Source organism: Malus sylvestris, chromosome 10, assembly GCF_916048215.2.
Source record: "Malus sylvestris chromosome 10, drMalSylv7.2, whole genome shotgun sequence".
NCBI lineage: Eukaryota > Viridiplantae > Streptophyta > Magnoliopsida > Rosales > Rosaceae > Malus > Malus sylvestris.
This window is the reverse complement of record NC_062269.1, coordinates 33,444,373-33,470,115: the sequence shown is the minus strand read 5'-3', so window position 1 is coordinate 33,470,115 and position 25,743 is coordinate 33,444,373. Positions and strand designations below refer to the sequence as shown.

Sequence of the window (25,743 nt, the reverse complement as noted above, 5' to 3'; positions counted from 1 at the left end):
TCATCTGAAACAAACCATTTGTCTTTCATGCAGAACAAATAATGCGGTAGTTTTGTATATGTAGTGTTAGTTGTTTCTCAATTCGAAGTATACAACTAAAATCATTGGATTGTTAATACATAGGGTATCCGTTAAGATCCGTTTAATTTGATATTCATCATAATATAAAGTGAAATTAGTAGTAGTGATGATGGTGTAAGGCAAAATCAAACTAAATGAGTCTTAATAGATACCGTTAATAACACAATCGATTGATTTACCACTTCTACTTACAACTATATTTTTCTCATATTCCTTTAATTTTGACATCAATAATTGATTCAAATAATTATCAAGAGTTAATCTCACATTGAAACAAAAAAAAAAAAAAAAAAAAACATTACAGTTGATACACTGCAGACAGATGCCGTGCATTCAGTTGTGGCATGAGTGCATAACTGCACATATTGCAGCTACGTACTGCAGGTTTTGTGAAACAAACATTTGAGCTCTTATGCAAAAACTACAATTCTTTCCATTAATCAAGAGTTCTGATCTAATATTTGAATATTTTATGTTTAGAATAATAAAGTATATGAAAACTTCTTCATCCTGATTCCAGAATATTTCTGATCTATCACTATCATTTCATGTGTTGAGAATGAATCTTACATTGATAGGAGGAAGAACCTTGCATGTTCTTATAAGTAATTGTGTTACTCGCCATATTGGTAATTGATTTCATAGTAGAACTTCAACTTCTTCATGGTGTCAGAACTATATGTTCTCCTAAATATAGACTTCTCTTTCTTGACAACTTACTTTTTGCATAGATTTTGTTATCCTATTGCCTGCATATTCTGTTCTCTACATGGTATCAGAGCATCTTGTTCCGCGTGTAAAGCCTAATTAGTGCACGTGTAGCTCAATTTGTGTTGTCCACATGTGGGGTTTGAAAATTCACCACATATAAGAGAGCGTTTTTAGACCAAATCTCACATTAATGAGATGATAAACTTTGCTTATATTTCTAAGTAATAGGATGAAATTACTCCCTATACTACCAATTAATTTTACGATAGAAACCTAAACTTCTTCGGCATGTACTGAATGGTATTTCTAGAAATATTAGAGATTGATCCTCCCATTTCATGTTGTTTCACAAAGTCATAGTTGGCGGTGCAGTATTATCTTTTTCTTTTTTATGTGGTGCAATATTATCAGAATTTACATGCTAAAATCGAAGGATAGCTTCCCTGGATATATGTGTTTGGGCCCAAAATAGTATTATTGGGTCGAGCGTAGGTTTATGTTCGGCCCAAAGCTTTTCCAAACATACTATGGGCCATCCAGTGATCATAAATCGCCCAATCAAGTCGATCGAGTCCTATTGCAAGAAGGATTGGACTGGATAAGAGTGAGTGGGTCGAGTCGTAGTATGAAAAGAAGTTTTGATGGAATGAGGATGCTAAGATTTGAGAAATGAATGCGGCCGGGTAAAGAGTTTGGTTCAAAATCCTAATGGAGGTAGGATTGACCAAAACGTGGTTAGATTAGGATAAAGAATCAAACTCCGGGTATAGTTATGGTTCAACCATGATAAGGTTGGCTCCTATAAATACAAGACAATATACAACAAGAAAGCCCATCCAATTCAACATACAAATTGTCCTGCACAAGCCCTCGCTCTACACGAAACCTCTTAAACATCTTGAGATTTTTATTTTCTTTTTCGCCAACACATCTTCAGTTTGGATAAACAACACTATGAAGGCAACCGACGAACACCTTCAGTTTGGATAAACAACATTATTGCCATATAATTAGCCGACCGTGGAGCACCTTCAGTTTGGATAAACAACATTGAGTCGAGGCTGATTGGTTATCTATCCAAGTCTCGGCCAAGAAGGATTTTCTAGTTCTTGTTGGCAGAGGTCATCTCATTAGCCTTCTCGGCGAAGTGAGGTGTTACAAGTTACCATGCTCGACACATTAAACGCCGAGTAGTTTTATGATGGGATACTTGCAAGTGGGATTTAGAGTTCGGCATTCTGATGGCTGAACTACATTTACGATTAAGAGGTACATTTGTTTTGAGTACTTGTGCCCATATAGTTTGGTGTTGATTCAGCGTGCTTATACTCTTATGAATATAATCATTGTGACCGAATTCGGCGTCGACGATTTGTGAACCTCGCAGAACTAGCAGTCTTGTCTTCAGGCTATAAAACGCTAGGGCCGAGACGCGTTCCTTCCTCGGCCACAGTAGTAAAATTAAGAAGTCAGCAGCACGCCCAACGCCACGCAACACATTCTACTCCCCGACCGAGCTTGGTCGACAAGTTGGCACGCCCTGCACACAACTGAATGACGTAGTTAGCTCATTAGTTACTTGGCCTGCACGCCACATAGGCTTGGTAGTTTTTAGGGTCAACATTTTGGCACGCCCAATGAGACCTAGTGCTAAAACTACAAAGTTCATACCCGTCGAAACACGATCGATTAAAAAGAAAACAATCATGAGAAAGTCCACAACCAACCTTCTGATCTAGAATCTAGGACAAGAGAACTCGTCGCAGGCTCAGAATCTTCCTTTCATCGCGACGCCTAAGACCATAAGCGTGATGCTCCAGGAACAGGAAATTGGCCTCAGCGGCCAACCTCACAATGCAGAAGCTCCTAACAGAAGCATATGCGTTTTAATAGAAAATTACGATGAGGATGATGGCGAAGGTTCTGATCCACCGATTAGCCTCGGCAGCCAACCTCACAATGCAAAAGCCCCTAACAGAAGCAGAGGCGTTTTAATAGAAAATTGCGATGATGATGATGGCGAAGGTTTTGATCCATCGACTAGGTCTTTTTTTTGTAGAAGACTCGAAGAGCAATCTCAGGTTTTCAACCAAGAAGTAAGAACCATACTTGATAAAATATGCAATAATGACGAGGTACACAACAAAATGCTCGAACTATTGGTTAGTAAAGTTTACGACGACTTACCCTCCGACCGTTCCCAGCAACTTCCACCTAAAGGTAATTCGGTATCAACGCTACAGGCCGAGACAAGATCTGCTCAGCTCAAAATGATTGACTTGGAAAAAAGAGAAGGATCAAGCAGCAGATCAGACAGACCCAACCAGAAAGTAGAAACAGCCTCCGTCGATGTGACCGAGGTCCAAAGAATGATTGATTCGGCCTTGAAAAAGGGGCCAAAGTTCCCAAAGTTCATCCATCTGTACCCAGCTTACGTCGAGAAGTTTGAATATCCTAAAGGTTTTAAAATCCTGGATTTCAGCCTTTTTGCCGGTGAATCGTCCCTGTCTTCGTTAGAACATGTGGTTCGGTTCACTGAGCAATGCGGAGATGTTAATAGTGACTTCCACAAACTGCGACTATTCAACTTCTCGTTAACAAGTTCAGCATTTGCTTGGTACATCAACCTACCTCCTAATTCCATCCAAAGTTGGGAGGAACTGGTCAAAAAGTTCCATGAACAATTCTACAGGCCGATGATGGAGACGTCAGTTTCATCACTGGCTAGGATAGCTCAAGCCTTCGATGAGTCACCAATGGAATACTTAACGAGGTTCAAGTCAGCCAGAAATTGGTGCCGAGTACCTCTCTCTGAAGATGAATTCGTCAGAATCGCTCTAAACGGCCTAAATGTGGAATATAAAAATAAATTCTTAGGGGCAAACTTCCGAAATATGTACGAACTAGCCCAACACGTCGAGCAATATGATTATTTGCTCTGAGAAGAAAAGATTTCGAAGTCTTCATCCAAAGAAGCGATTTACAAAAATCCCACGGTTAGCTACGCATAGGCCAAATGCGAGGATTCCCAATACATCAGTGTGGACGCGGCCGAGATAATGATAAATAAACCGTACGTTTGTAAGGCATTGGCTCAAATTAATTCCAAGGATGCCAAAACCCACTCGGCCTCTGAAAAGACAGTTAAAACATCAAAAGTTTACACTTTGATATCACCAAGGCTGATGCAATTTTCGACCAGTTGTTATTGGCAAAGATCATCAAACTTCAGCCAGGACATAACATTCCTAAGGCCGAAGAGTTGAAAGGAAAAACGTATTGCAAGTACCATAACTCGAATAAGCATACCATAAACAATTGGGTCGTGTTCTGTGATGTTATTTAAAACTGGATTGATAAAGGCAAGCTAAAATTTCCTGAAAAACAGATGACTGTCGATGTTGATCCCTTCCCCTCGGCGATAGTTAACGTGGTAGATGCTTATTTGCCCAAGAGCAAAGGGAAAAGGAAGACCAAGTTTGTTCTAATACAACACGTCCCAAAGCAGAACTCTCGGCCGTAACTTAATATTGATCTATTTTCCAACGAACCACCCATAAAGTTATCGAGGTTGGCCATAGTCGAATCTATGTCAGACTCCAATACAGAAGAAACTGATGAACCAATGGTTTTGTGCAGTAGTTGTAAAACACGCATAGTTCTAACCAAACCAAAGGAGAGACCACTTTAGGCTCTAACATCACGACAACCATCTAAGGCCGCGATAATACCTCCAAAAAAACTCGACGGAGACTAGCACCAGAAAGTGTTCAATAGGGCTGAGCAGAAGGACCACAGTATTAGTGGCCGAGCACCAAAAGCCTAGAGTTGCCATGAGAAGTTCTTTGTCAATGGCGATCTCGATGGTCGAGAGCTTGACGGCATCATAAATGTTGAGAATCTTCCACTCCTTACTGAAGAATTTCTCCATTATTTCAATCCACGCAACCTAGGCCACAGTAGTTGAAGGCCATGCTCCTTGGGGTTTAGTCAATTCCCACTTCAACTAGTCATAACCTTGAAGCAGGGGTTATAGGCAGTGATCTTTGAAGAGGTTGGTAATGGACGTTGGGACGTTGTCTTTGAAGAGTGGTCCCAGCATCTGACGGGAAGCTCTCGAGTCACCTTCAAATCGCAGGTTTTTTATGGTGTTCCGGTAAATAAAGTCCTGGCACTTGGCACATTTGTTGGAAAACTTGGAGATGAAGGCGTTTAGAGCCATTGTGGAGGACTTGTAGGAATTTCTGGATTCAAAAGAGTTTTTTTCTGGTTAAGAATGAAGCTTTGAAGGATTATCTGAGAGTAAAATGTTTGAGAGTTATGAAGGCATAAAGGAAAAAATGAAGGATTTTGAGTATTTATAGGGATTTTGGGAGAAGGCCAATCGTTTGATTTTGAAAAGCAATGGTAAGACTAGTCGGACATTTTTACAATCATCATGGAGATTCGAGAAATCCATATGAAGGGACCAAGAAATTCGCAGATCGAGGCTGCGCGATGGCATATGACGGCGGATTCAATGATGAGGAGACGTTTGATTATGTGCACAACTGAAACAGACCAGAAAATTCGCAGTTCGAGGTTATAATGATAGCGTGTGGCAGGGTTTTGGGGTTTGAGATGACGTTTCAGTGTCAAGGACGAACGTGCCAAGAAGATGCCACGTGGTAGGGTGTCTGACAAAATTAGGTCGTGCGATCGTGCTTCATATATGCGCCTGATGGGTGAAATATTTAAGACTTTTCATAATCCTTTAAAGATACCTTTAGGGTTTGATTTCACTCATTCAAGGTCAAAATTCGACTTAAGAGTTCTAGGCCGAGGACTTCAGAAGCGAGGGGGCAATGTTTGGGTCCAAAATAGTATTATTGGGCCGAACGTAGGTTTATGTTCGGCCCAAAGCTTTTCCAAACATACTATGGGCCATCCAGTGGTTATAAGTCGCCTAGTCAGGTCGGTCGAGTTCTATTGCAAGAAGGATTGGATTGGATAAAAGTGAGTGGGTCAAGTCCTAGTATGAAAATGAGTTTTGATGGAATGAAGATGCTGAGATTTGAGAAGTGAATGCAGCTAGGTAAAGAGTTTGGTTCAAAGTTGTAATGGGGGTAGGATTGGCCGAAACGTAATTAGATTAGGATAAAGAATCAAACTCCGGGTATAGTTCTGCTTCGACCATGATAAGGTTGGCTCCTATAAATAAAAGACGATATACAGCAAGAAAGCCCCTCTAATTCAACATACAAACTGCTCTGCGCAAACCCTCGCTCTACGCGAAATCTCAAACATCTTGAGATTTTTATTTTCTTTTTCGCCAACACATCTTCAGTTTGGATAAACAGCACTGTGAAAGCAATCGGCAAACACCTTCAGTTTGGATAAACAGCATTGCGTCAAGGCCGACTGGTTATCTATCCAAGTCTCAGCCAAGAAGGATTTTCAAGTTCTTATTGGCAGAGGTCATCTCATTAGCCTTCTCGGCGAAGTGAGGTGTTACAAGTTACCGGGCTTGGCACATTGAACGCCGAGTTGTTTTATGATTGGATACTCGCAAGTGGGATTTAGAGTTCGGCATTCTGACAACCGAACTACATTTACGATTAAGACATACATTTTTTTTGAGTACATTCGGCGCGCTTATACTCTTCCGAATATAATCATTGTGATCGAATCCGGTGCGTACGATTTGTGAACTTCGGAGAACTAGCAGCCTTGTCTTTAACCTCTAGAACCTGAAGGCCGAGACTCGTTCCTTCCTCAGCCGCAGTTGCAAGATTAAGAAGTTAGCAGCTCGCCCAATGCCACGCAACACATTCTACTCCTCAGCCGAGCTCGGTTGACAAGTTGGCACGCCCCGCACACAATCGAAGAACGTAGTTAGCTCATTAGTTATTCGGCCTGCGCGCCACGTAGGCTTGGTAGTTTTTAGGATCAACAATATGTCAACCCAACTTGTTAATTAAGAAACAAAATTTGCGAAAGGATTCTTTCCAAGAAACCAACAAAAGTGGCCACATCGTTCTATGGTGTCACTGTTATTTATACTCCAATATTGTTGGACGCTCTTGAATGCAGGACAAAGGGAATTCATTTACTAAAACCCAATACTTAATTTAGTAGCTGATAGACAACACTACCAGATCCTTTATATAAATGCCTGTTTTATTCTGAATACGCAGCACGTGGAAGCATATGGACATATGCATTTATGTTTGCATGTAAGTTTAATATGAGGAATGCACAGATACTTGATTTTACAGTTAAAATATTTCCTATCAATAGCTTGAAAATATTTATTGGAACCTTTTTGTTATGAAGAAGACCTTAATTGTATGTTTGAATGAAGTAATTACAATTTAACTAGCTAGGATTTATTAGATGATGCAATTTCGCTATTTAATTAAGATTTCAATAACTGACCACTTAGTACTACGTCTAGTAATATTCATCTTCACTTGTAAGCGAGAAATCTTAGGTTAATTGGATTCTCGCCATATGAGAATTTGAATCACACTGTTGCTAGCTTATTGTGAGATTAAGCCCACCCACTCCCCTTAGTGTAAATAATATTGTTTGTTCAAAAAAATATTTCAATAACTGTACAAATTCAATTTTTTTCGTTACCATGAATGTGTAATGATTAGAAACTAATACGAAATTGCTGATTTGATCATTAGAGTTTGTATGATAATCATTTGATTTTTAGCCTTGATCATTAGAGTCTGTATGATAATCGTTTGATTTTTAACTTTTTAGCTTTTTGTGTTATTTTTTGTATGCAAAGAGATAAAGAAAGTATATACGAGATAAATAAAGAAGAAAGACAATTCAAACCAAAATCTCTCCTATATCTCATCAAAAAACGCAAAGCTAAGATATTGTAAGAGGCAAGCCTTACAAGACAAAGAACTAAGAAGTTGGCAATCAATCTAGACATGATCACCAACCGCATTACAAGCAATATTTGTCACTTTAAACTCTTCTTCATCCATCGTATCACAAATCCCTCTCCCTCTTGTCTCTGGCAAACAAACCACAAACCACCCACAGACCCCAATCACAACCCCAAACACTCCATACGACAAAAACCCACCGTTGGCTCTCCCGGAGGCCGCCAGCATGGGACTAAAAACGCCTCCTAACACCACCGCCTGCCTCACAATCGACAGAGCCGAGTTCCTCACGCAAGTCGGAAATAGCTCAATTGTAAATATAAGCAACACACCGAAAGCCAAGCATGCGCTGAAAAAGGACACGAGCTCGAACCCTAATTGTAACCGTGTCCATATTGGATGTATACCTTTTAACACGGACATGATGCTACAAACCCCACTAAGACTAGTGAAAACCAAGACTGAGGTTTTCCTGTTCATTTTATCGATGAAGAAGAATGTGATTAATGAAGCTGGCAATTCGGACAAGGCGTTGAGCGTGACGCTTAAGTAGAGATTGAATTCCAAGCTTCCCAAAGCTAATGGCATGCCGTAATATACCATTCCGATACCATATCCGATTGCCATAACCGCGGACAATCTCCGAATTGCCCATTTTCGCTTCACCAAAGCATCGATTGCAGAGTAGAGATCGACCTTCCACGTTTCTTGCTCGAAGGACAAGCTCGAAATAAAGCTCGAGGTAAGTGGGGCTTTGATAGTAGTGCTATTGACGGGTGCAATGCATTTTAGGGTTTCAATTGCGTCTTCTTTTCGACCTCGCACGAAGAGCCATCTTGGTGACTCACAAACCAAAAAATGAACCATTATAGAGTACAATAATGTGGGGATTGAGGTCCAAAAATAGAGTGTTCTCCATGAGTGAGCTCTGAGAGCGTATGCTATAGCTGGGAGGGAGAGAAACCCTAGAGTGAAACAGAAGAATCCCATAACACCAACCTGTCCGCGCCACCGCCTTCCGACGAGCTCTGTTGATAAGACAAGGGCGGAAGTACCGATGGTGGCACGGGCGAACCCGGTGATGAATCGAAGGACGGAGTAGATCCATATGTTGGTGGAGAAGGCAGTGAAGAAGGTGGATAAAGACATCATGAGACATGAGAGAAAGAGCATGTTTTTGCGACCTAGTGAGGTGTCAGCAAGTGTGGCCAGGGCCAGCCCGCCAATTGAACATCCTATGAAGAAGGCTGAGGCCGGCAGTCCCGTGATGAGTGATGAGGAGCACTCCAGGTTCCATTCGGAGATGATGGAAGTGTGTTTGGCCCTGTCCCAGGCCCATGCGTTTTGAGGAAGTTGGCAAATATTGGAGGCTGAGTTGCATGAGTTGGGTTGCTCAGTCAGGAGGGTGCAGTGCCATGTTGGCACTGCGTCGGTGAAGACAGTGATGAAGGTTTGTTGGGCATCAAAGAACCATGAGAATGCTACAAGGAAGGCTTGGAGAAATTGGGCCCATCCAAAATCTCCGATGCACCGCTCGATCGTGGAGTCGAGGGATGGGAGGTGTTTGTGGAGCACAGGGGGTTCTGGCTCAGCCGAGTTTGTTTCGGATAGAAGAGGGGTTGAATCGGCCATTTGGTTCAGAGCTAAAAGCTAAGGTTTGAGTTATGATCTTAGTGAAATGTAGTGAAGGTTTTTATAGGCTGTTAGGCCAACTTTCTCAAAGATGTAGTGAATAATGTTATATTTCCCCACGTTGTTTTTTCTCGAACATCTCTCCCAGACCCTGCGTAAAGCGGGAGCCTTGTGCACTGGGTACGACCTTTTTATCTCTTTCTTTCCCATCTTCATTACTTGTCTAAATGTCATTAAGACAGTGATTAGATACATGATCATTAAAAATTGACAATTAAGAAATCCTATCACAAAAGGTGTGTTCATACAAATTCTTCATAGAGTTTTATTTCGGTAGACTACTTGAATTGTTATAAACTGAATTTTTATTGTAAATTTTGGTAGATTGAACTGAATTAATTAAACAAGCATATCTTTTGGCAAAAAAAATAATAAATAGACAAGCATATCTCGTGTAAGAGGGTCTGATTGCGATAATAAAATGGCAAACAGCCAATATGGTGTAAAGTATGAGGAAGTCTTCTGCCTGCTGCCAGTGGCGAAGCCAGGAATTGACTGGGGGAGGGGCGAAGTTAAAAGATTGCAAGGTTCAAAAAAATAGCAACAACCAAATCCTTACACCCTTAATCTTTGAAGGATGATTTAAGTATTGTTTTTTATAGTATCGTTTCATTATGTAACTGTAAAATGGAAAGGAAAAAAAATTCTTACACTCTTAATCCTAGAGTAGATTATACTAATATGCATAATAATTAATCCAACCAACAATTCAATTAAACAATACCAATAAGCATACAAATTATTCAATAAATAAATATTCAATTCAACTAATCATATGAAATAATCAAGAATTTTAATTTTAATTTTCACCCAAAAAATACATTTTAATTTCATATCAATAATCATAGAATCAGATTAATAATCAATAATCAATAACCAATAACCATATTAGTGCATTACCATATAATTCTATACCTATCAAACAAAATTTGTATTAAATAATTAATTAGGGTTAGGGATTGTAAATTTAAGAATTAAAAAAATTTACCTTTGAAGGCTGAAGCCGGCGGCTCAGGCGCTCAGCGGCTAGAGAAGTGGAAGAGAGTGGCTGGAAGATTGACTATCCAATTGGAATTAAAAAATATTTTTTATGTTGCTGATGGGACTTGGGGTTGCTGACATTCTGTGCTCTCTGGCAGAAAGGTTGAAAAAAACAAAAGGGAGAAGGACACGGCAGCACTGAGGTCTGAGTGGTTAGAGGGATTGAGAGCGAAATGGAACATGCGGTCCCCCAAGATATATATTTTTTATTTTGAAAAGTACAAAACGGCAGGCGCTATTTCAATTATTCTTTCATTTTTTTTTACCAGAACCAAAACGACGTCGTTTTGGTCTGGATGTTTAAAAAAAAAATTTCAAACTCAGTCTGCTGCTGCGCGCAGCAAACCCAGACATCACAAAAGCAGGGACAGCTGAACCAGTGGGTTTTCCGACGAGGGGAGGGGCTGACCCAGAGATCCAGTCCTATTTTCCGGCGAGGGGGGTGGCGGCCGCCACTCCTCGCCCTCACGTGGCTTCGCCACTGCCTGCTGCGCACATTGTTGACCCACGTTATTAGATATTATTCTCCTTAGTCATTTTTTATTGTATAACGACGCTTAGCCATTTTTTATTATATAACGATGTGGTGTTGTTTCGTTGTATCATTATTCGAACGGTTCATTTCCTTTATCATCATATAAAGATCATTTCTAGAAAATTAGATTTGGAGACTATTTAATCATGTATATGAATCAAACTAGTTGACAGTAATCATGAGGATATTACTTATTATCATAATCATCGATTTATTTAACATACATGAATGACTAAATGGTCTTAAAGTTAACTAAATTTTTCTAAAGATGATCTTTAGATGATAAGGATACTACTTATCACGTGACAAGTCACTTGTAGAGTTAAATAAAAACAATTAATAGGGAATCATTGTCGGAAAGAATACTTGTATCTTTATACATGCATAAATAGTAACAAAGAACAAATTGTTTAGATTTGATAATTTCATGCATTTGAATATTTGAAGCTCCAATTAATATTAACACTAGAACAGATACAGTTTGAAGCTAAAATCATATAATAGTACTAGAAAACTAGTTATAATACAAATAAATTGATCACAATGCGTATCAAAACACATGAATTCTATATATATGCCAAGTCTTGCCCTGCACATGCAAACATTTTGAACGACTGAAAACTCGTAAGGCTCAACATTATGTGAAGGGAAACATACAAAAGAGGATGGTAGGTCGAAATTGGCTAAATTAGCAACAATTTGGCATTTGGCTTCTTAATCGGAATAACATTCAATGCTTTTGATCAGTAATTAGCCAGCAACATCGACCTTTTATTATTATATATGCAGACTTCCCAGCTCACTGGATGTATGACTTTGTTTGGATTTTATTTTCCACATGGAAGAGCACTTTAATAATGTTTAAAAGGTGGACGATGACTCGTGTGGTCAATATATATGTATATCTTGACTATTGAGTGCATAATAATACGAAAATAATTAAAATTTTCCTCAGTTATCTCCGCCTATTAGTATATTGTGTTAAACAAAAACGAAGAACAAGAAGATGAGGTTCAGTTGCTTGCCCAACGTTTATGAGTTACTCGTGTTCCAGTTTTGCCCATGATGACCTTTTAGGGCAGTCCGTGTTTCCAAAGGAGGTATTACCCCTTCAATAAAAATAGGGCACACTTGATGCCACTCATTTGGATAAAAAAAGTGCCTAACCCATTTTATATTATCTCTCTTCAAGAATTTCAAAGCTCTCCCAACATCTCTCTCTCCCCTAGTTTTTAAGGATTTTTATTTTGTGATAGGTAGATGGTGAGAGAACAAATGGAATCAGGTCTCTGTGTTTTCAAAGGATGATACTATTCACACATCTAATTTTGATTTTAATATGATCAATGAACAAAATTAATAAAAGTTTGTGGGAAGTAAAAAGAGGTATGTGAATAGCACCACCCATTTTCAAATTACAATCCATAAAATAAAAACTGCTATTTTTAGATTTTAGAAACAATGCTTATTTTAATTTAGAAATGGTTGCAGTCCTAAATTAAGTGTGATTACATAAATTCTTATGGGATTAGTATCTTTTAGATAGTTTCCGAGTTGTAATGTATTACTTGAAAGACAAGGATTCTCCCTTCCTTACTACTATAAATAAAGAACGATTATATGAGAAATCATTACAACAGAATCACCAAATTCTCTCATCTTTATCTGTCTGCTACTAGCCCTCTCCCTCTTTATAATCCCTCAGTAAAATAAGCCTATAACACGTTATCAGCATGCTTCCACTGCTGCACTAAGGAACTGAAGGTTTTGGTATGAGGTTCTTCTCTACAACTAAGCATTCAAAGGCTTTCTTCATTTCCATCCAATCCAGATTCTTCTAAAACATGAAATTGGTATTTTATAAGCCTTGATGCATAAAAACATTCATCATTATGCACGAACCTCTAATTTATCTATGTTTTATGTATTGCCTTATATTGCATATGTTGCTTAATATATATATCTTCTTCATGCATACGCAATATTATTATGATAATTTTGCATACGTAATGTTAGGTTTTATTATGCTATTGGAATTGCTATGTTGAATTGTGTGAGTACAACAAAATAGGAAAATAGAAGTAAAAACTAGGGATTTAAAAAACTAATTGCGAGTCGTCTCGGCCTAGAGCCATGCTGAGAGAGAAAAGAAGAAGAAAAATTGCAGCTGAGTCGCGCCACCAAGCAACGCTTAAAGGTGGGTAAACGGGTCTAGGACCCGCTGGGAGGAGCGGATACAACCGGTTCGGGGAAGGTCCTAATTTAGTAAAGAAGAAACGGGACAGGACAGGGTAGAGGTATTTACGGGTGGGGCGGGTCCAAAAATTTAGTATCATGGGGCCCTGGACTGACCCGTTTATAACATACATTAAACTTTACACTCCCCCAGACTCCCCACCTTTGTCGTTTCTCCCTCCTAGCTTCCACCCCCAGACTCCCCATCTATTTTTCTTCTTCTTTCCAAACACAATCCTTTTGTCCAATTCAATTGGGATTTTCTTTAGGAATTTTATTTGACTGTTGAAGAGAAAATGATTTGTTGTTATCTCTGCTTGTTTGAATTTAGACAATGTCTCTGTGGGAGCAAATGGGACAACCTCTCTTTGAATTTAAATCAAAATTCACTACGACACCGTCTTCGAGAAGCTTGCGCAAGAGGCATCGCGTTTGGTCAGTTGGTCCTGCCCTCTCGACCTCTCTCTCTCTCTCTCTCTCTCTCTCTCAGTCTCTCCCTTGGTCACAACCATATTTGGGCTTTCTTACTTGTTGGCCAGCGGCCATCCAAACTTAATATGAGTTAAATAACACTATCGTGCATCATTTAGAACAAACTATATAATATTGAGTTAAATTGCAATGCCAAAAAAATAGAAAAAAGTAAACACCAAGGCCTGCCTAACCAATAAGGTTGCACTCACAAATCCTCACGCATCTGGGGAACGACTTTGTTGTGTAAATCATCAACACATTGTACGCAGCGAGGCTGTATAAAATGAATCCAACTAATCCAATCTATTCCATTTTGTCTACTGGCTGTTGTGCCACACAATCCCAGTGTTGAATTTTCCAATTTCATATTTCTCTATCAACACAAAGTCCCAGTGTTATATCTGCAGTTTCTGCGAGGGACTTACAAGTAATTAATTGATTAGGAGAATCTATCCATGAACCCGATGTCTGTGTTCAATTCCCTTCTACCTAATATCATTGTATAGAAACCAAAAAAAATCCCCCAAGTGATCAACCCCCAATCACATCCTATGTTTTCTCAAACAGGTCTTATGAATATATTGCAGTAAATAATTGATATGAGCATATGCATGCATTGTGATGAACAATTTAGCCAAAGAAAAACTAACAATTGGATAACAAATCACATACTGTCTACAACCACGTAGAAAACAAATTTGTGTTATTAATTTATTTAGGCTCCTATCATTATTCCATGAGATAAGAGAAGTTCATTTTCAATTAAGGCATGAGTAGGCCAACGATTTCTCCTCAATGAGCTCTTTTGCAGTTGCATCCAACTTCCCCCTCGAGAACTCGTCAATCTTGAGTCCTGCATTAAAAATAAGCAAGCGTTCAATCAGCGAGTGCACTGAAACAGCCTCATAGAGGATTAGTTGTTACGTATCGCAAACTTTCACAAACACTTTAGAATGGAGAATGCTGAATCATCTGATGGAATTGATACGCGGTTAGATCCATCCATGAACTCTAATTTGAGATTGCCTATGAAGTTTTTAGCAACTAAAAGTTATCAGTTCAGTGCATTCGATAATCTGTCCCAACTTTATTTTCCAGAACCGTTACTGTATGAAGATATTTGACTATCCTTAATGACAGTAATTTGTTGCTGCCTACGCATGATTTGAGTTCAACACTCGGGTTTTTAATCACTAAGGAAGATAACAACGAACACAAATTATAACTTACCCTGCACAATTGACCATTGTCCTTTCTCACATGTAACAGGGAAGGAGTAAATTAGGCCTTTCTGAATTCCATAAGAACCATCAGAGTACACTCCCATTGAAACCCATGTCCCCTAGATGACAGCAAAGAAATATTAAATTTGTATAGATTATATGAAGAAACAAAAATGGCACTAGCTTTGAAAGAAAATAATATTGATAAAGATAACAAGAAACCTTAGGAGTCCCAAGAACCCAATCACGTATGTGATCACAAGCGGAACTTGCAGCAGATAATGCACTTGATAACTTCCGAGCCTTAATAATGGCTGCACCGCGCTGCTGCACAGTGGTGATGAACTCGGTATTTAACCTAAAGAACAACAAATAACAGCATATTAGCAACAAATTAGTAAGTTCGATGAGTTGGAAGATCGGAGAATTTGTACCTCCATGGTTGAACAAATATACACCATTTCATGGAGTTGACCCTTTCTTATTAAAAAATTAGCACAACATGGATGAAGAATTTGTGTGAAAGAGGGGAAGTGTTTCTAGCTTCTAACGCTCCCAAAATTATCCATGTTATATACCTTTTTTTCGTTTCATAATGTTTTTAGTATGTTTTCGGGTCAGAAAAAGGAGGGTTACCATTGATCATTAGCCACAAGTTCCCTGACAGGTTTCTCTTCACTGCTAGTTGTGACATTTGCATGATTAACATCAGGATACTGAGTTGAAGAGTGATTGCCCCAGATGATAACATTCTTCACGTCACCAACGTGAACGTTTAGCTTCTCGGAGATTTGTCCCAAAGCTCTGTTATGATCTAGTCTTGTAAGACATGTGATGTTCTTCTCTGGGATTTTAGGTGCATATTCTTTCAAGATGAGTGCATTAGTGTTTGCTGGGTTGGCAACCACCAGAACCTACACGGTAAACTGGTAACGCATTACTAAAATTCTTCGCCAAAGAGAGAACAAAAAAGTATATACACGCATTTCGTACGGCTTCTCACCTTGACGTCTGAAGCAGCATGCTTTTCTAGTGCTGAAGCTTGAGCCTTGTAGATTGATACATTTTTCGACATCACATCCTTTCTTTCCATACCTTCCTTCCGCGGGAACCCGCCGACCATAATAGCAATATTGACATCTTTACAAGCTTCCTGAGCATCTGTTGTAGCAACAACACCTACAAACATGTACAAGGTAAAGTTTAATAAGAATCATCCTCAAAGGGAATATCAGTTTACGATAAATTCGTGTTCAACATCAGACTTTATAAAGCATACCTTTGAGAAGAGGAAAGGCAGCATCAATCAGTTCCATTTTCACCCCATTCAGGGCTTCAGCTGCAGGTTCAATATCAAGCATGTGCAGAATTACAGGCTGGTCGGGGCCTAGCATGACCCCCCTCGCAATCATCGGAACAATAGCATACCCTATTTGCCCTGTTCAACATCAAGCATGAATCTTCAGCGAGTTTTCAAGATTTCGGAACTAAGCAAGTTTTACATTTAAAAGCATGCATGACCCCTTTCATAATCTCAATAAACTGAAAGACAATTATTACAGATGTATGCCAAGTATTTTCAATATCATGAAATTGGACATCAAGATTAAGCTATAAATTCTGGAAATCATCCAAGACGGGTTTATCGATATGAGAATATATGGCATGCCTGCAGCACCGGTGACCAAAACAGTCACAGGATCCTTCTCCATATTCAAGAAGCTCCACATGTATTTTACGAGCTTCCAAAAGAAGGCAATAGTGAACAGAACAACCAAACTTTTCTGAATCAGTACAATATTCATATTCTCCATTTTCTGAAGCAGTACTACAATAGTCTCCATTTTTCTCAGAAAACAAACAGACATGCAACAAAGAATTCTCGTTAAAATCAAAACAATCCAATCCTATGTTTATATATAGCTTTAAGAATACCATCAATCAAACAAAGAATCTACAGTCTACAGGGACACCTCTTCAACAAGGCAATCAGATACCAGAACAAAGTCCACAAGATATTGTAAATACAGAATTTTTTTTATTATATATTCGAAAGAAAAGAACCTATACGTCCTTCTGTTTGGTCTATGCAAGAAACTAATAATAATAATGATATGAAATCTTGGAAAGTTAAATAATCGTGTTAGACCATGGGAGGAGATTTGGGTTTTCTGATCATTAACTAGAATACCAATTTTGATGATTTCATAACAATGAAGAAGTAGAACCGAAATTTCGCAGAACCGAAATTTCGAACTCTTCTCGGTATATCCACATTTTCTATAAATCCAAACTGGGAAAATTACTGGAAAAAGAAAGTTAATTTTGAAAAATATGACCATACCAGCGGCACCAGTGACAAGAACTCGAACTGGGTTTTTCGCCATTGTTGCAAAAAGTAGTTCTGGATCGAGAAAATGGGAGCAATTAGGAGTGAGGATGAGTGAGAAAAATGGCGGTGAGGACTGAGGAGGTTGTTCAAAATAATAGGAGTGGTTTATAAATGAGAAGGAGATGAGGAGGTGAAGATTACAATGACGAGAATCGAGGATAAAGATAATCAGATAACCGTGATGATAGGAGATGAGAGGGAGACTGTCAACTCACACAGTTACGCAGCAGAAATAGAAATTGTCGCCATGCAAACACTAGTTGGACGTCCACTTGTAACGCTCTCATCTCAGCGACTGCGTCACTGTGGTTTGTTTGGCTTTGTTTTATTTTTTATTTTTTGAAAATTGAAACAAAAAGTATTAAAACTCTAGCTGCTCTACTTATAAGTACAAATTTAGTTTATTTGGAAGCTTTTTGGTACCATTTGTTTTGATTTTTAGCTTTATCATTGGTTTAGAGATGGAGGAAAAGATATATAAACAAACAAATGCGAAACTAGTAGGGGTTGTGTTGTTGCCCTCGTTAGAGAAAAAGTTTAAATTGTTTATGATAGGGTGCAAGATCGAACATTTCTGAAAAATTAAATGGAAGTTGGAATGCATGTAGAGATTTCAAATCCAATCTAAATTTTACGTCTTTTTAAATTTGCTCTCACAAAAGCAAAATCTTGAGTCCGTCATTGGGTGAAGGAGGGTGGTGGAGCAGAGGAGGAAGAGATGAAGAAGAATTTATGAAGTGTATAAAGTGAAAACAATATAAAACTGGAGGAGAAACCCCACCAACCACACCGCCCAAGAAGTAGGAGGAGGCAGGGAGAGGGAGGCCTCTGATGAATGAGATGGAGCACTGGAGGCTCCAATCAGATATGATTGTGGTGGAGGACGTTGAATTCCAGGACCAATCAGAGTCGGCCAGGTCACAGATGTTGGAGCTTGTGGTGCATGAGGTGGTGGTGGTGGTGGTGGTGGAGCAGTGCCTTGTAGGGATTGCACATGTGTCGACACTGATGAAGATTTGTTGGCCATCAAAGAGTGATGCCAAAGAGACAAGAATGCCTTGGAGGAATTGTTTCCACCCAAACTTGATTGCTTTTGCACAATTATTTGAGCTAGGGAATTGAGGAGATTGGTCCTCAGAGTTTCTGGGTCTTCCATGTTTGGATTGGGGCCGAAGGGGTTGGATCAGCCATTACATATAATTGCTAGCTAGAGCATCTTCCAGAGAACCAACTAAACGCACACACTTTAATTTATTTTTCACACGTATTCATACGACACACTAATTTAACAGATTAATCATCCACAAGTCAAATTTAATTTAATTATAGGGTAAATTACATAGTAGCCCCTCAGGTTTGAGCTCTATTGCAATCTCATACAACATCTTTAAAACATTTCACTTTCATACCTCAAGTACTATTTTATTTCAATTTCATACAACCGTTAGATTTTCTATCAATGGATCTGTTAAATGCTGACGTAGCTGCCACATATATGACACGTGGCTGCCAAATGTCTGCCACGTGGCAAATAAAATAATTTTTTAATTTAAAAAAAAAAAAAACATATTTGTCACTTCTTATTCTTCTCTCTCTTTCTTCTTATTCTTCTCTCTCTTTCTTCTTCTTCTCTCTCTTTCTTCTTCTTCTGGGTTCGGACCTTTTTTTTTTTTTTTTTTTTCTTCTTCTTCTTCTCCCTCCTCCTCCTCTTTCTTCTTCTCTTCTTCTTCTTCCTCCTTCTTCTGGGTTTGGTCCCTTTCTTCTTTTTTTTTTCTCTTTCTCTTTCTTCTTCTTCTTCTTCTCTTTCTCTTTCTTCTTCTTCTGGGTTCGGACCTTTTTTTTTTTTTTTTTTTTTCTTCTTCTTCTTCTTCTTCTTCTTCTCCCTCCTCCTCCTCTTTCTTCTTCTCTTCTTCTTCTTCCTCCTTCTTCTTCTAGGTTCGGTCCTTTTTTTTTTTTTTCTCTCTCTTTCTCCTTCTTCTCTTTCTCTTTCTTCTTCTTCTTCTTCTGGGTTCGGACCTTTTTTTTTTTTCTTCTTCTTCTTCTTCTTCTTCTCCCTCCTCCTCCTCTTTCTTCTTCTCTTCTTCTTCTTCCTCCTTTTTCTGGGTTCGGTCCCTTTTTTTTTTTTTTTTTTTTCTTCTTCTTCTTCTTCTTCTTCCTCCTCCTCCTCCTCCTCTTTCTTCTTCTTCCTCCTTCTTCTGGGTTCGGACCCCTTTCTTTTTTCTTTTTTTTTTCTTCTTCTTCTTCTTCTCTTTCTCTTTCTTCTTCTTCTGGGTTCGGACCTTTTTTCTTCTTCCAATTTCAGGTTTTTAAAAAAAAAATTAAAAAATTATTTTATTTGCCACGTGGCAGACATTTGGCAGCCACGTGTCATATATGTGGCAGCCACGTCAGCATTTAACAGATCCATGGATGGAAAATCTAACGGTTGTATGAAATTGAAATAAAATAGTACTTGAGGTATGAAAGTGAAATGTTTTAAAGATGTTGTATGAAATTGCAATAGAGCTCAAACCTGAGGGGCTACTATGTAATTTACCCTTAATTATATGGAACCAAACAAAATGAATTTGTAGTTACCTTCTTGCATATGTTTCCTCATGGACACAAGGTATGGACTTTCACCTAATTTCAAAAAAAATATTCAAGTAGGGGTGTGCTATCCACACACCCTATTTTACTTCTCACACACCCCTTGATAATTTCTGTTCGTTAATCTTTTTCAATTCATTTGATCCGACGGCCGAAAATTAAAAAGGTGTGTGAGAAATAAAATGAAATGAGTGGATATCACATCTCATTCAAGTAAAAGGGCTGGTTTCGGTTTGGGACCCAAACCAAAAACCAATCCCGAATTCTGATCTCGAAAATGTCGGCTCATATTTTATGTCCGGACCCCGAACCAAAACTTTTAGAATCCCAAAATGTGTTTCGGGCCGGGTCAGGAACTAAATGATGTTTTTTTGGGCAAATCTTTTTTGGGCAATTAGCTGTGGAGTTGAAGCCATAATTCCAATAGATGCCCCAAACCCATAACCCAAAATCAAAAAGCCTAATTAAAAAATTTAAGAACCCTAATTTCAAAAATGAGGAATTAAACAAGGGAAAACATCAATCATACCTTTATTTCAACTGGAATTGAAATGAACAATTGGACCCGTTAGGGTTTCCAATCTGGTTGTGGAGTTGAAGAATGAGGTCATAGCCTTACGAGGGGGTTCAAAGATGGAGGACAGAGAGCAAGAGGGAGAGAGGGAAGTTGAGAATGAATTTAAATTCATCCAACGTCTGTCATCTTCTCAAACATATATAAAATATAATTAATATATATATAAATTAAAGTCGATTCAGTTTGGGATTACTGAACTAAACAAAACGTTTCGGGGCCCGAAATATGACATAGAGGCAAAATGATCATACAAAAGAAATAAGGAGTATAAATTCTGATTCTGAGTTAAAGAGCTACAAGGTTATGAGCTTGGGGCCTAAATCACATGTGGAATGACTGTATATTCAGTCAAAGTGTCGCTCAAAGGTGAGTGAGAAGTCCCCCACAAAACAGATGTGGCAGGGTCAGAACTCGACACATGTTCAAACTTCCTTTTTCTGTTTAGTTATTTTTGCATCTAAATGTACTTCCTCGGTACGATGAGAAAGCTAATATGTTAAACTTTGGCTTGTCCCAACCCCAAGTCTCATTAGCATTTCAAGCTATGGACCAAACACGAACCCAAGCCCTAAGTTCCTAGATGGTTATTTTTAAAAAATTTTAACGAAAAACTTTCGGTATTATTTATATTAACGAAAAATCACATTTTTATACTAAAAAATCAATCATGATACTATTCACTTTATCTTTTATTTTGTCCTTATAGTTAAAACTCAAAGTTTTCAAACTATTTTCATTAGTTTTTCAACTTTTTCTTATTTCTTAATATTGAGATACACATATTTTGGGTAAAGATTCTAAAGTCTCAAGAGATTGACGATAATGGACAAGCTTGGCATATTAAATTCATATGCCACATCGGCTGAAATGCACACTTCCATGAGGATCTAAGCCAATGTAGCAATTACAAGCCCCTCCCAACCAATGAAAACCACACTTGAACGTTTTCTAATATTATACAAACAAACAAAGAGAAAGCTTGACTTGAAAGATCACCCAGACCTTAAACCCATCGCATCCGCCGCTCCACCACCACTCACACACACCCAACCTCTCCTCAATCCGTCATATTTCCTTTTCTTTGATGCCGACCTTCCACCACCACCACCAGTTGCCTTGCTCATTTCAATTCATTTGTATTTGTCTAATTGGATTTGGGACCAGCATCCGGCCCCGACTTGCAGGCCCCACCTTCTCCCCACTATCCCCATCAGAGCTCGACAGCCGGCCATCTTCCCCTCACTATCCCCATCAGAGCTCGACAGCTTGCCACGTTGACAAATTAGGGTTAATGTTAACTCTTCTATCATGCGAAAAATTGGTATCATGTGTATTCTGTGGGTTGGGAGGGCCCACTTTGGTAAGTGTGAATACGTGTTTATTGTTTTGACCGAGAGAATAATCAAAAGATGAGAGGCTGATCCTTGTTTTTGGATCTGATTTTGATAACTGATCTGAGACTTGGAGTAATTAATTAATATGTAAAAGAAGATTTGGTAGATTTGTCCTACATGGGAGTGGGTGAAAAGCCTGCAGTCATTCAGCCTAGGTTACCATAATAACCTTGCGTAAATTTACGAGAAAAAATACTCTCGATTACGCATTTACCCAACGTTCATCCATATGTGGGTTAAATTAGTTGAACATGATCAATCTTCTTATATTTTAGTTTGAAAATTCTTCTTATAACATCGCTAAATGGTTTATAGTTGTTGTTACTTGTCCAAAACTTTTACCTCATGAGATCTCAATATAAAAGATTCAACGTTGTCCGATTTTTTTTCAATTTTTCATTCAGACATTTATTCTAGTACTTGGTAGGCATGTCGTTATTTTCTTAGTTCTATCGACAACTTTCATTGCCTGATGCCCAGCATCACTTGGCCCAGGCGTGTTGGTAAGACTTGTCTCAATATTTATTGAGCATCACTTGCCAAGGCCTGCCAAATTCTGCCTAAAAGTCATTTTATCGAACAGTTTGTTGACATACTAAAGATCGCATACTAGAATGCCATAAGGTCCTCCAGAAATGTTCTTTATATGTTTTTCGACTTCAATAGGATTCCGGAACCCAGAAGAACTAACTAGGCTCCATGCAGATGTTTGTATTACCAAAAACTAAATTAGTGCCATTGTGTTCGTACTACAACCATATACACAAACTATGGTATAAATTATATATGCCATTTAGCAACTCTATGTTTGCACTTGCCAAAAACCAGAATAAGAAATAATACTCCATAATTTTCTAGAAAGGGCATAAGGGTCCTTCACTGGTTAAGACATGAAATGGGGACAGGCCAACCCAAATAAGCCGGTAAGAAGGGAGGCTTTGAGCGGCTCAAGAAAGAGAATAATGAACATAGAAATAAAATGACAAGAGAGAGACACCTAAAGAGAGCTAAGAATAAAGTAATAGACAGGCCAACATGCGATAGTGTGGTTTTATCATACGGTAATATTATAGTAACTAAATTTGATAAAATAAATTATATGAATATTGATGATTGAATTATTAATTAAATATTTTATTTTTTTATTAATAATATATTATTTAATTTACAAATTTAATTTAAAATTTTGATTTTCCTAACCTTAACTCTCTGTCGTCGGATAGATAAGCTGTCCCTTTTGTCTCTCTCATACCCATATAATCCCTCCCTCCTCGCTCTCTTCCAATCCAACCTTCATATAATACGATCTCCCTCTCTTTTAAAACCTCACCACTCCAAACCTACATTAATCCCTTCCTTCTTTCCATCTTTCTCTTCCACCATATATCTTCATCTTCCAAATCAGACAACTATGGCTTCTAAAGCAAGGAAGAAGCAGATATGGTGTCCACAGCCACTGACGCCGCTCATGGAAGGGCCAGACCCGGAAATGCAAGAGGAAGGTGGGAAAAAGGAGAGCTCTTGGGAAGTCATTCGTGAATGGTTTAGGGCACAAAAGGGTGGTCCTCCTAGTCCCGGGACTAATTTGTCAGCCTCGGGATATGGCAGTGGTGGTACTATTCCAGCCAAAGGACAAGACTTGAGGCTCTTGCTTGGTGTTTTAGGCTGTCCTCTTGCTCCAATCCCGCAAGCCAATGACCCAATTGATCATCACCTCCTTCACATTAAAGACATCCCATTTGTAAGTAAAAACCCAACATTATATTATCATTGTCATTATCTTATACAAGCAATCCTAGAACATATGGGTGTTGAGCGCAGAGCCTCAAATGCATGAGAGAATGTTCTCTCAAATTTTTGGTATTTATTGTTTGATTTAGGTTTTTTTTTGTTTTTTAAATAATATGTAGGAAACTTCTATAGCGCATTACATTATACAGCAGTATTTGGCAGCCACGGGGTGCTTGAAGCAACAGAAGTGTAACAAAAACATGTATGCAAGTGGGAGCGTGAAGATGGTTTGCTGTGAAACGGAGGTTTCTGCAGGAAGAAATGTGAAGACTTTGGGAACAAGAAGTGGGGAAAACGGGTGCTTTGTTCTTTGGCAAATGTTGCCTGGAATGTGGTCTTTGGAGTTGGTCGTTGGAGGCAACAAGGTGGTGGCTGGTAGTGATGGCAAGACGGTTTGGAGGCACACCCCTTGGCTGGGTACTCATGCAGCCAAAGGCCCCCAGCGCCCGTTGCGCCGCCTCATACAGGTATACAAACAACGCCGTTCTCACAATAATCTTCCGACATAAATCGTACCACTAATTAATTTATTAAAAAAAAAAAAAACAGAACATGCGCACCTTATATTTAAGAAATTTTCATAAACTTATAATGCTACATGTTAATGATTCCTATTATGATTTTGGCCACAAACAACTTTTGATTTTGAACTACAAAGAAGAAGAACCGTAGCCTTCAATTATTCGAAATAGCCTTTACCAAACAAAGATAGAGATTGAAGGAACAAATCACAATCCCAATAAAATGGTATTTGGCTGACAATGATAGAGAAAAACTGTTTCATGCTTTCCCTACAGACTTTTTTTTTTCCCTTGTGAACAGCTCCAAAGGGACCACGTGATGCCCTTCTTACTTCATATACTGGTCATATGTATTTATATACATCCAAGAATACCACATATGCTGAACTAAAGTGTCTCTGTATTATTTCTTGCTTTAACTTTTTCTTTTGCACTTTAGTAAGTGCTGCCGGATCTATTGTGTCGGTGGCTCATACCAGCATTTTTTCACAACTTAATATCATAATTATCAATACTTTGTAGAAAGGGTTGTTTTGATTTAGTGTTGAATGTTTTGTTAGTGATGAATATACCCTTTAAATTAAATGAGGAAAAAAAATTAAAATCTTGATTAAATGCATTATTTGATTAAATTATACATTTTGAATTTAGAGAGCTTGCATTACCCCTATAAAAACTTGAATTCATAAGAATCTGTTTGTCCATCAAAAAATCAAGTGTTGAGATACACAATCGGTATCTAACTCATCTAAATTACCTACAAATTCGGTATCAAATCATCACGTTACCTACACATTCGTATCAAACTCATCACACTACCTACACATTTGGTATAAAAAATTTAATAAACATCTCTATATTTAATTTGCAGGGCCTAGATCCGAAAAGCACAGCAAGCTTGTTCGCCAAGGCACAGTGCTTGGGAGAGAAAAGAATCGGAGATGATGATTGCTTTGTACTAAAAGTCTCCGCCGATCGAGCGGCTGTGATGGAAAGAAGTGAGGGTCCGGCAGAGGTGATCCGACATGCGTTGTATGGATATTTTTGCCAAAAGAGTGGCCTCCTCATTTATTTAGAGGACTCACACCTCACCAGAGTTGAAACCCCAGAAAGTGAAACTGTGTACTGGGAGACCACCATAGGAAGCAGCATTGCTGACTATAGGGATGTCGATGGTGTGCTCATTGCTCATCAGGGCCGCTCAATCGCCACAGTTTTCCGGTGTGGTGAGGTGTCGATGGAGTACACAAGGACTAGGATGGAAGAAGCTTGGAGCATTGATGATGTTGTGTTTAATGTACCAGGGCTTTCCATGGACTGTTTCATTGCTCCTGCCGATGTATTTGATAGTACTCTACCATCACCATGATCATTAACTTTCTACTCACGTACTGATGGAGCTTAATTACTAGGATGTTAGTTTGGTTTTAATTACAAAAATATTGGTGGGTACACTTTGTTAATGTGGTGTAATATTTTGGGCTTTTTCTTCCTTTCTTCAAGTGTATTATGTAATATGTAGTAGGGTTTGAAGTCACTAAGTTTAAAATGACAAATTCAAGCATGGGGTGGAATAAGGGATCTTTTTGTATTCTAA

The 25,743-nt window shown here is 38.6% G+C and overlaps 3 protein-coding genes across 5 annotated transcripts; 1 reads left to right on the top strand and 2 right to left on the bottom strand.

The window, feature by feature from the left end:
* Positions 1-7,616: 7,616 nt before the first annotated feature.
* LOC126584715 (organic cation/carnitine transporter 3-like) lies at positions 7,617-9,396 on the bottom strand. The gene has a single exon (XM_050249040.1). The coding sequence runs from the start codon at positions 9,312-9,314 to the stop codon at positions 7,719-7,721; it is 1,596 nt and encodes a 531-aa protein (XP_050104997.1). The 5' UTR covers positions 9,315-9,396; the 3' UTR covers positions 7,617-7,718.
* A 4,817-nt stretch (positions 9,397-14,213) lies between these two features.
* On the bottom strand, positions 14,214-20,511 carry LOC126584716 (malate dehydrogenase-like). Of its 3 annotated transcripts, none has more exons than XM_050249043.1 (7): positions 20,393-20,511; positions 16,162-16,320; positions 15,886-16,061; positions 15,519-15,796; positions 15,105-15,240; positions 14,890-15,001; positions 14,214-14,512 (listed from the first exon to the last, which is right to left on the bottom strand). In XM_050249043.1, exons 2-7 carry the CDS (start codon positions 16,292-16,294, stop codon positions 14,418-14,420), a joined length of 930 nt encoding a protein of 309 aa, XP_050105000.1. In that variant the 5' UTR covers positions 16,295-16,320; positions 20,393-20,511; the 3' UTR covers positions 14,214-14,417. The 3 variants fall into 3 exon arrangements, with proteins under 3 accessions (XP_050105000.1, XP_050104999.1, XP_050104998.1); XM_050249042.1 differs by lacking the exon at positions 20,393-20,511 and adding an exon at positions 17,227-17,526; XM_050249041.1 differs by lacking the exon at positions 20,393-20,511 and adding an exon at positions 16,552-16,753.
* A 2,589-nt stretch (positions 20,512-23,100) lies between these two features.
* Positions 23,101-25,743, top strand: LOC126584606 (uncharacterized). Its single transcript, XM_050248937.1, has 3 exons — positions 23,101-23,575; positions 23,745-24,092; positions 25,018-25,743. The coding sequence occupies exons 1-3, from the start codon at positions 23,246-23,248 to the stop codon at positions 25,513-25,515; spliced, it is 1,176 nt and encodes a 391-aa protein (XP_050104894.1). The 5' UTR covers positions 23,101-23,245; the 3' UTR covers positions 25,516-25,743.

What these genes read in the sequence shown, in the direction of transcription:
- LOC126584715 (XM_050249040.1), bottom strand. Translation starts at nt 9,314, where the DNA reads ATGGCCGATTCAACCCCTCTTCTATCCGAAACAAACTCGGCTGAGCCA.
- LOC126584606 (XM_050248937.1), top strand. Translation starts at nt 23,246, where the DNA reads ATGGCTTCTAAAGCAAGGAAGAAGCAGATATGGTGTCCACAGCCACTG. An exon ending in ACATTAAAGACATCCCATTT is followed by an intron (nt 23,576 to 23,744) that starts GTAAGTAAAAAC and finishes AATAATATGTAG; the next exon opens with GAAACTTCTATAGCGCATTA. An exon ending in CGTTGCGCCGCCTCATACAG is followed by an intron (nt 24,093 to 25,017) that starts GTATACAAACAA and finishes TTTAATTTGCAG; the next exon opens with GGCCTAGATCCGAAAAGCAC.
- LOC126584716 (XM_050249041.1), bottom strand. Translation starts at nt 16,750, where the DNA reads ATGTCTGTTTGTTTTCTGAGAAAAATGGAGACTATTGTAGTACTGCTT. An exon ending in TTTGGTCACCGGTGCTGCAG is followed by an intron (nt 16,321 to 16,551) that starts GCATGCCATATA and finishes GATGTTGAACAG; the next exon opens with GGCAAATAGGGTATGCTATT. An exon ending in ACAATGGTCAATTGTGCAGG is followed by an intron (nt 14,513 to 14,889) that starts GTAAGTTATAAT and finishes TTTTTAATGCAG; the next exon opens with GACTCAAGATTGACGAGTTC.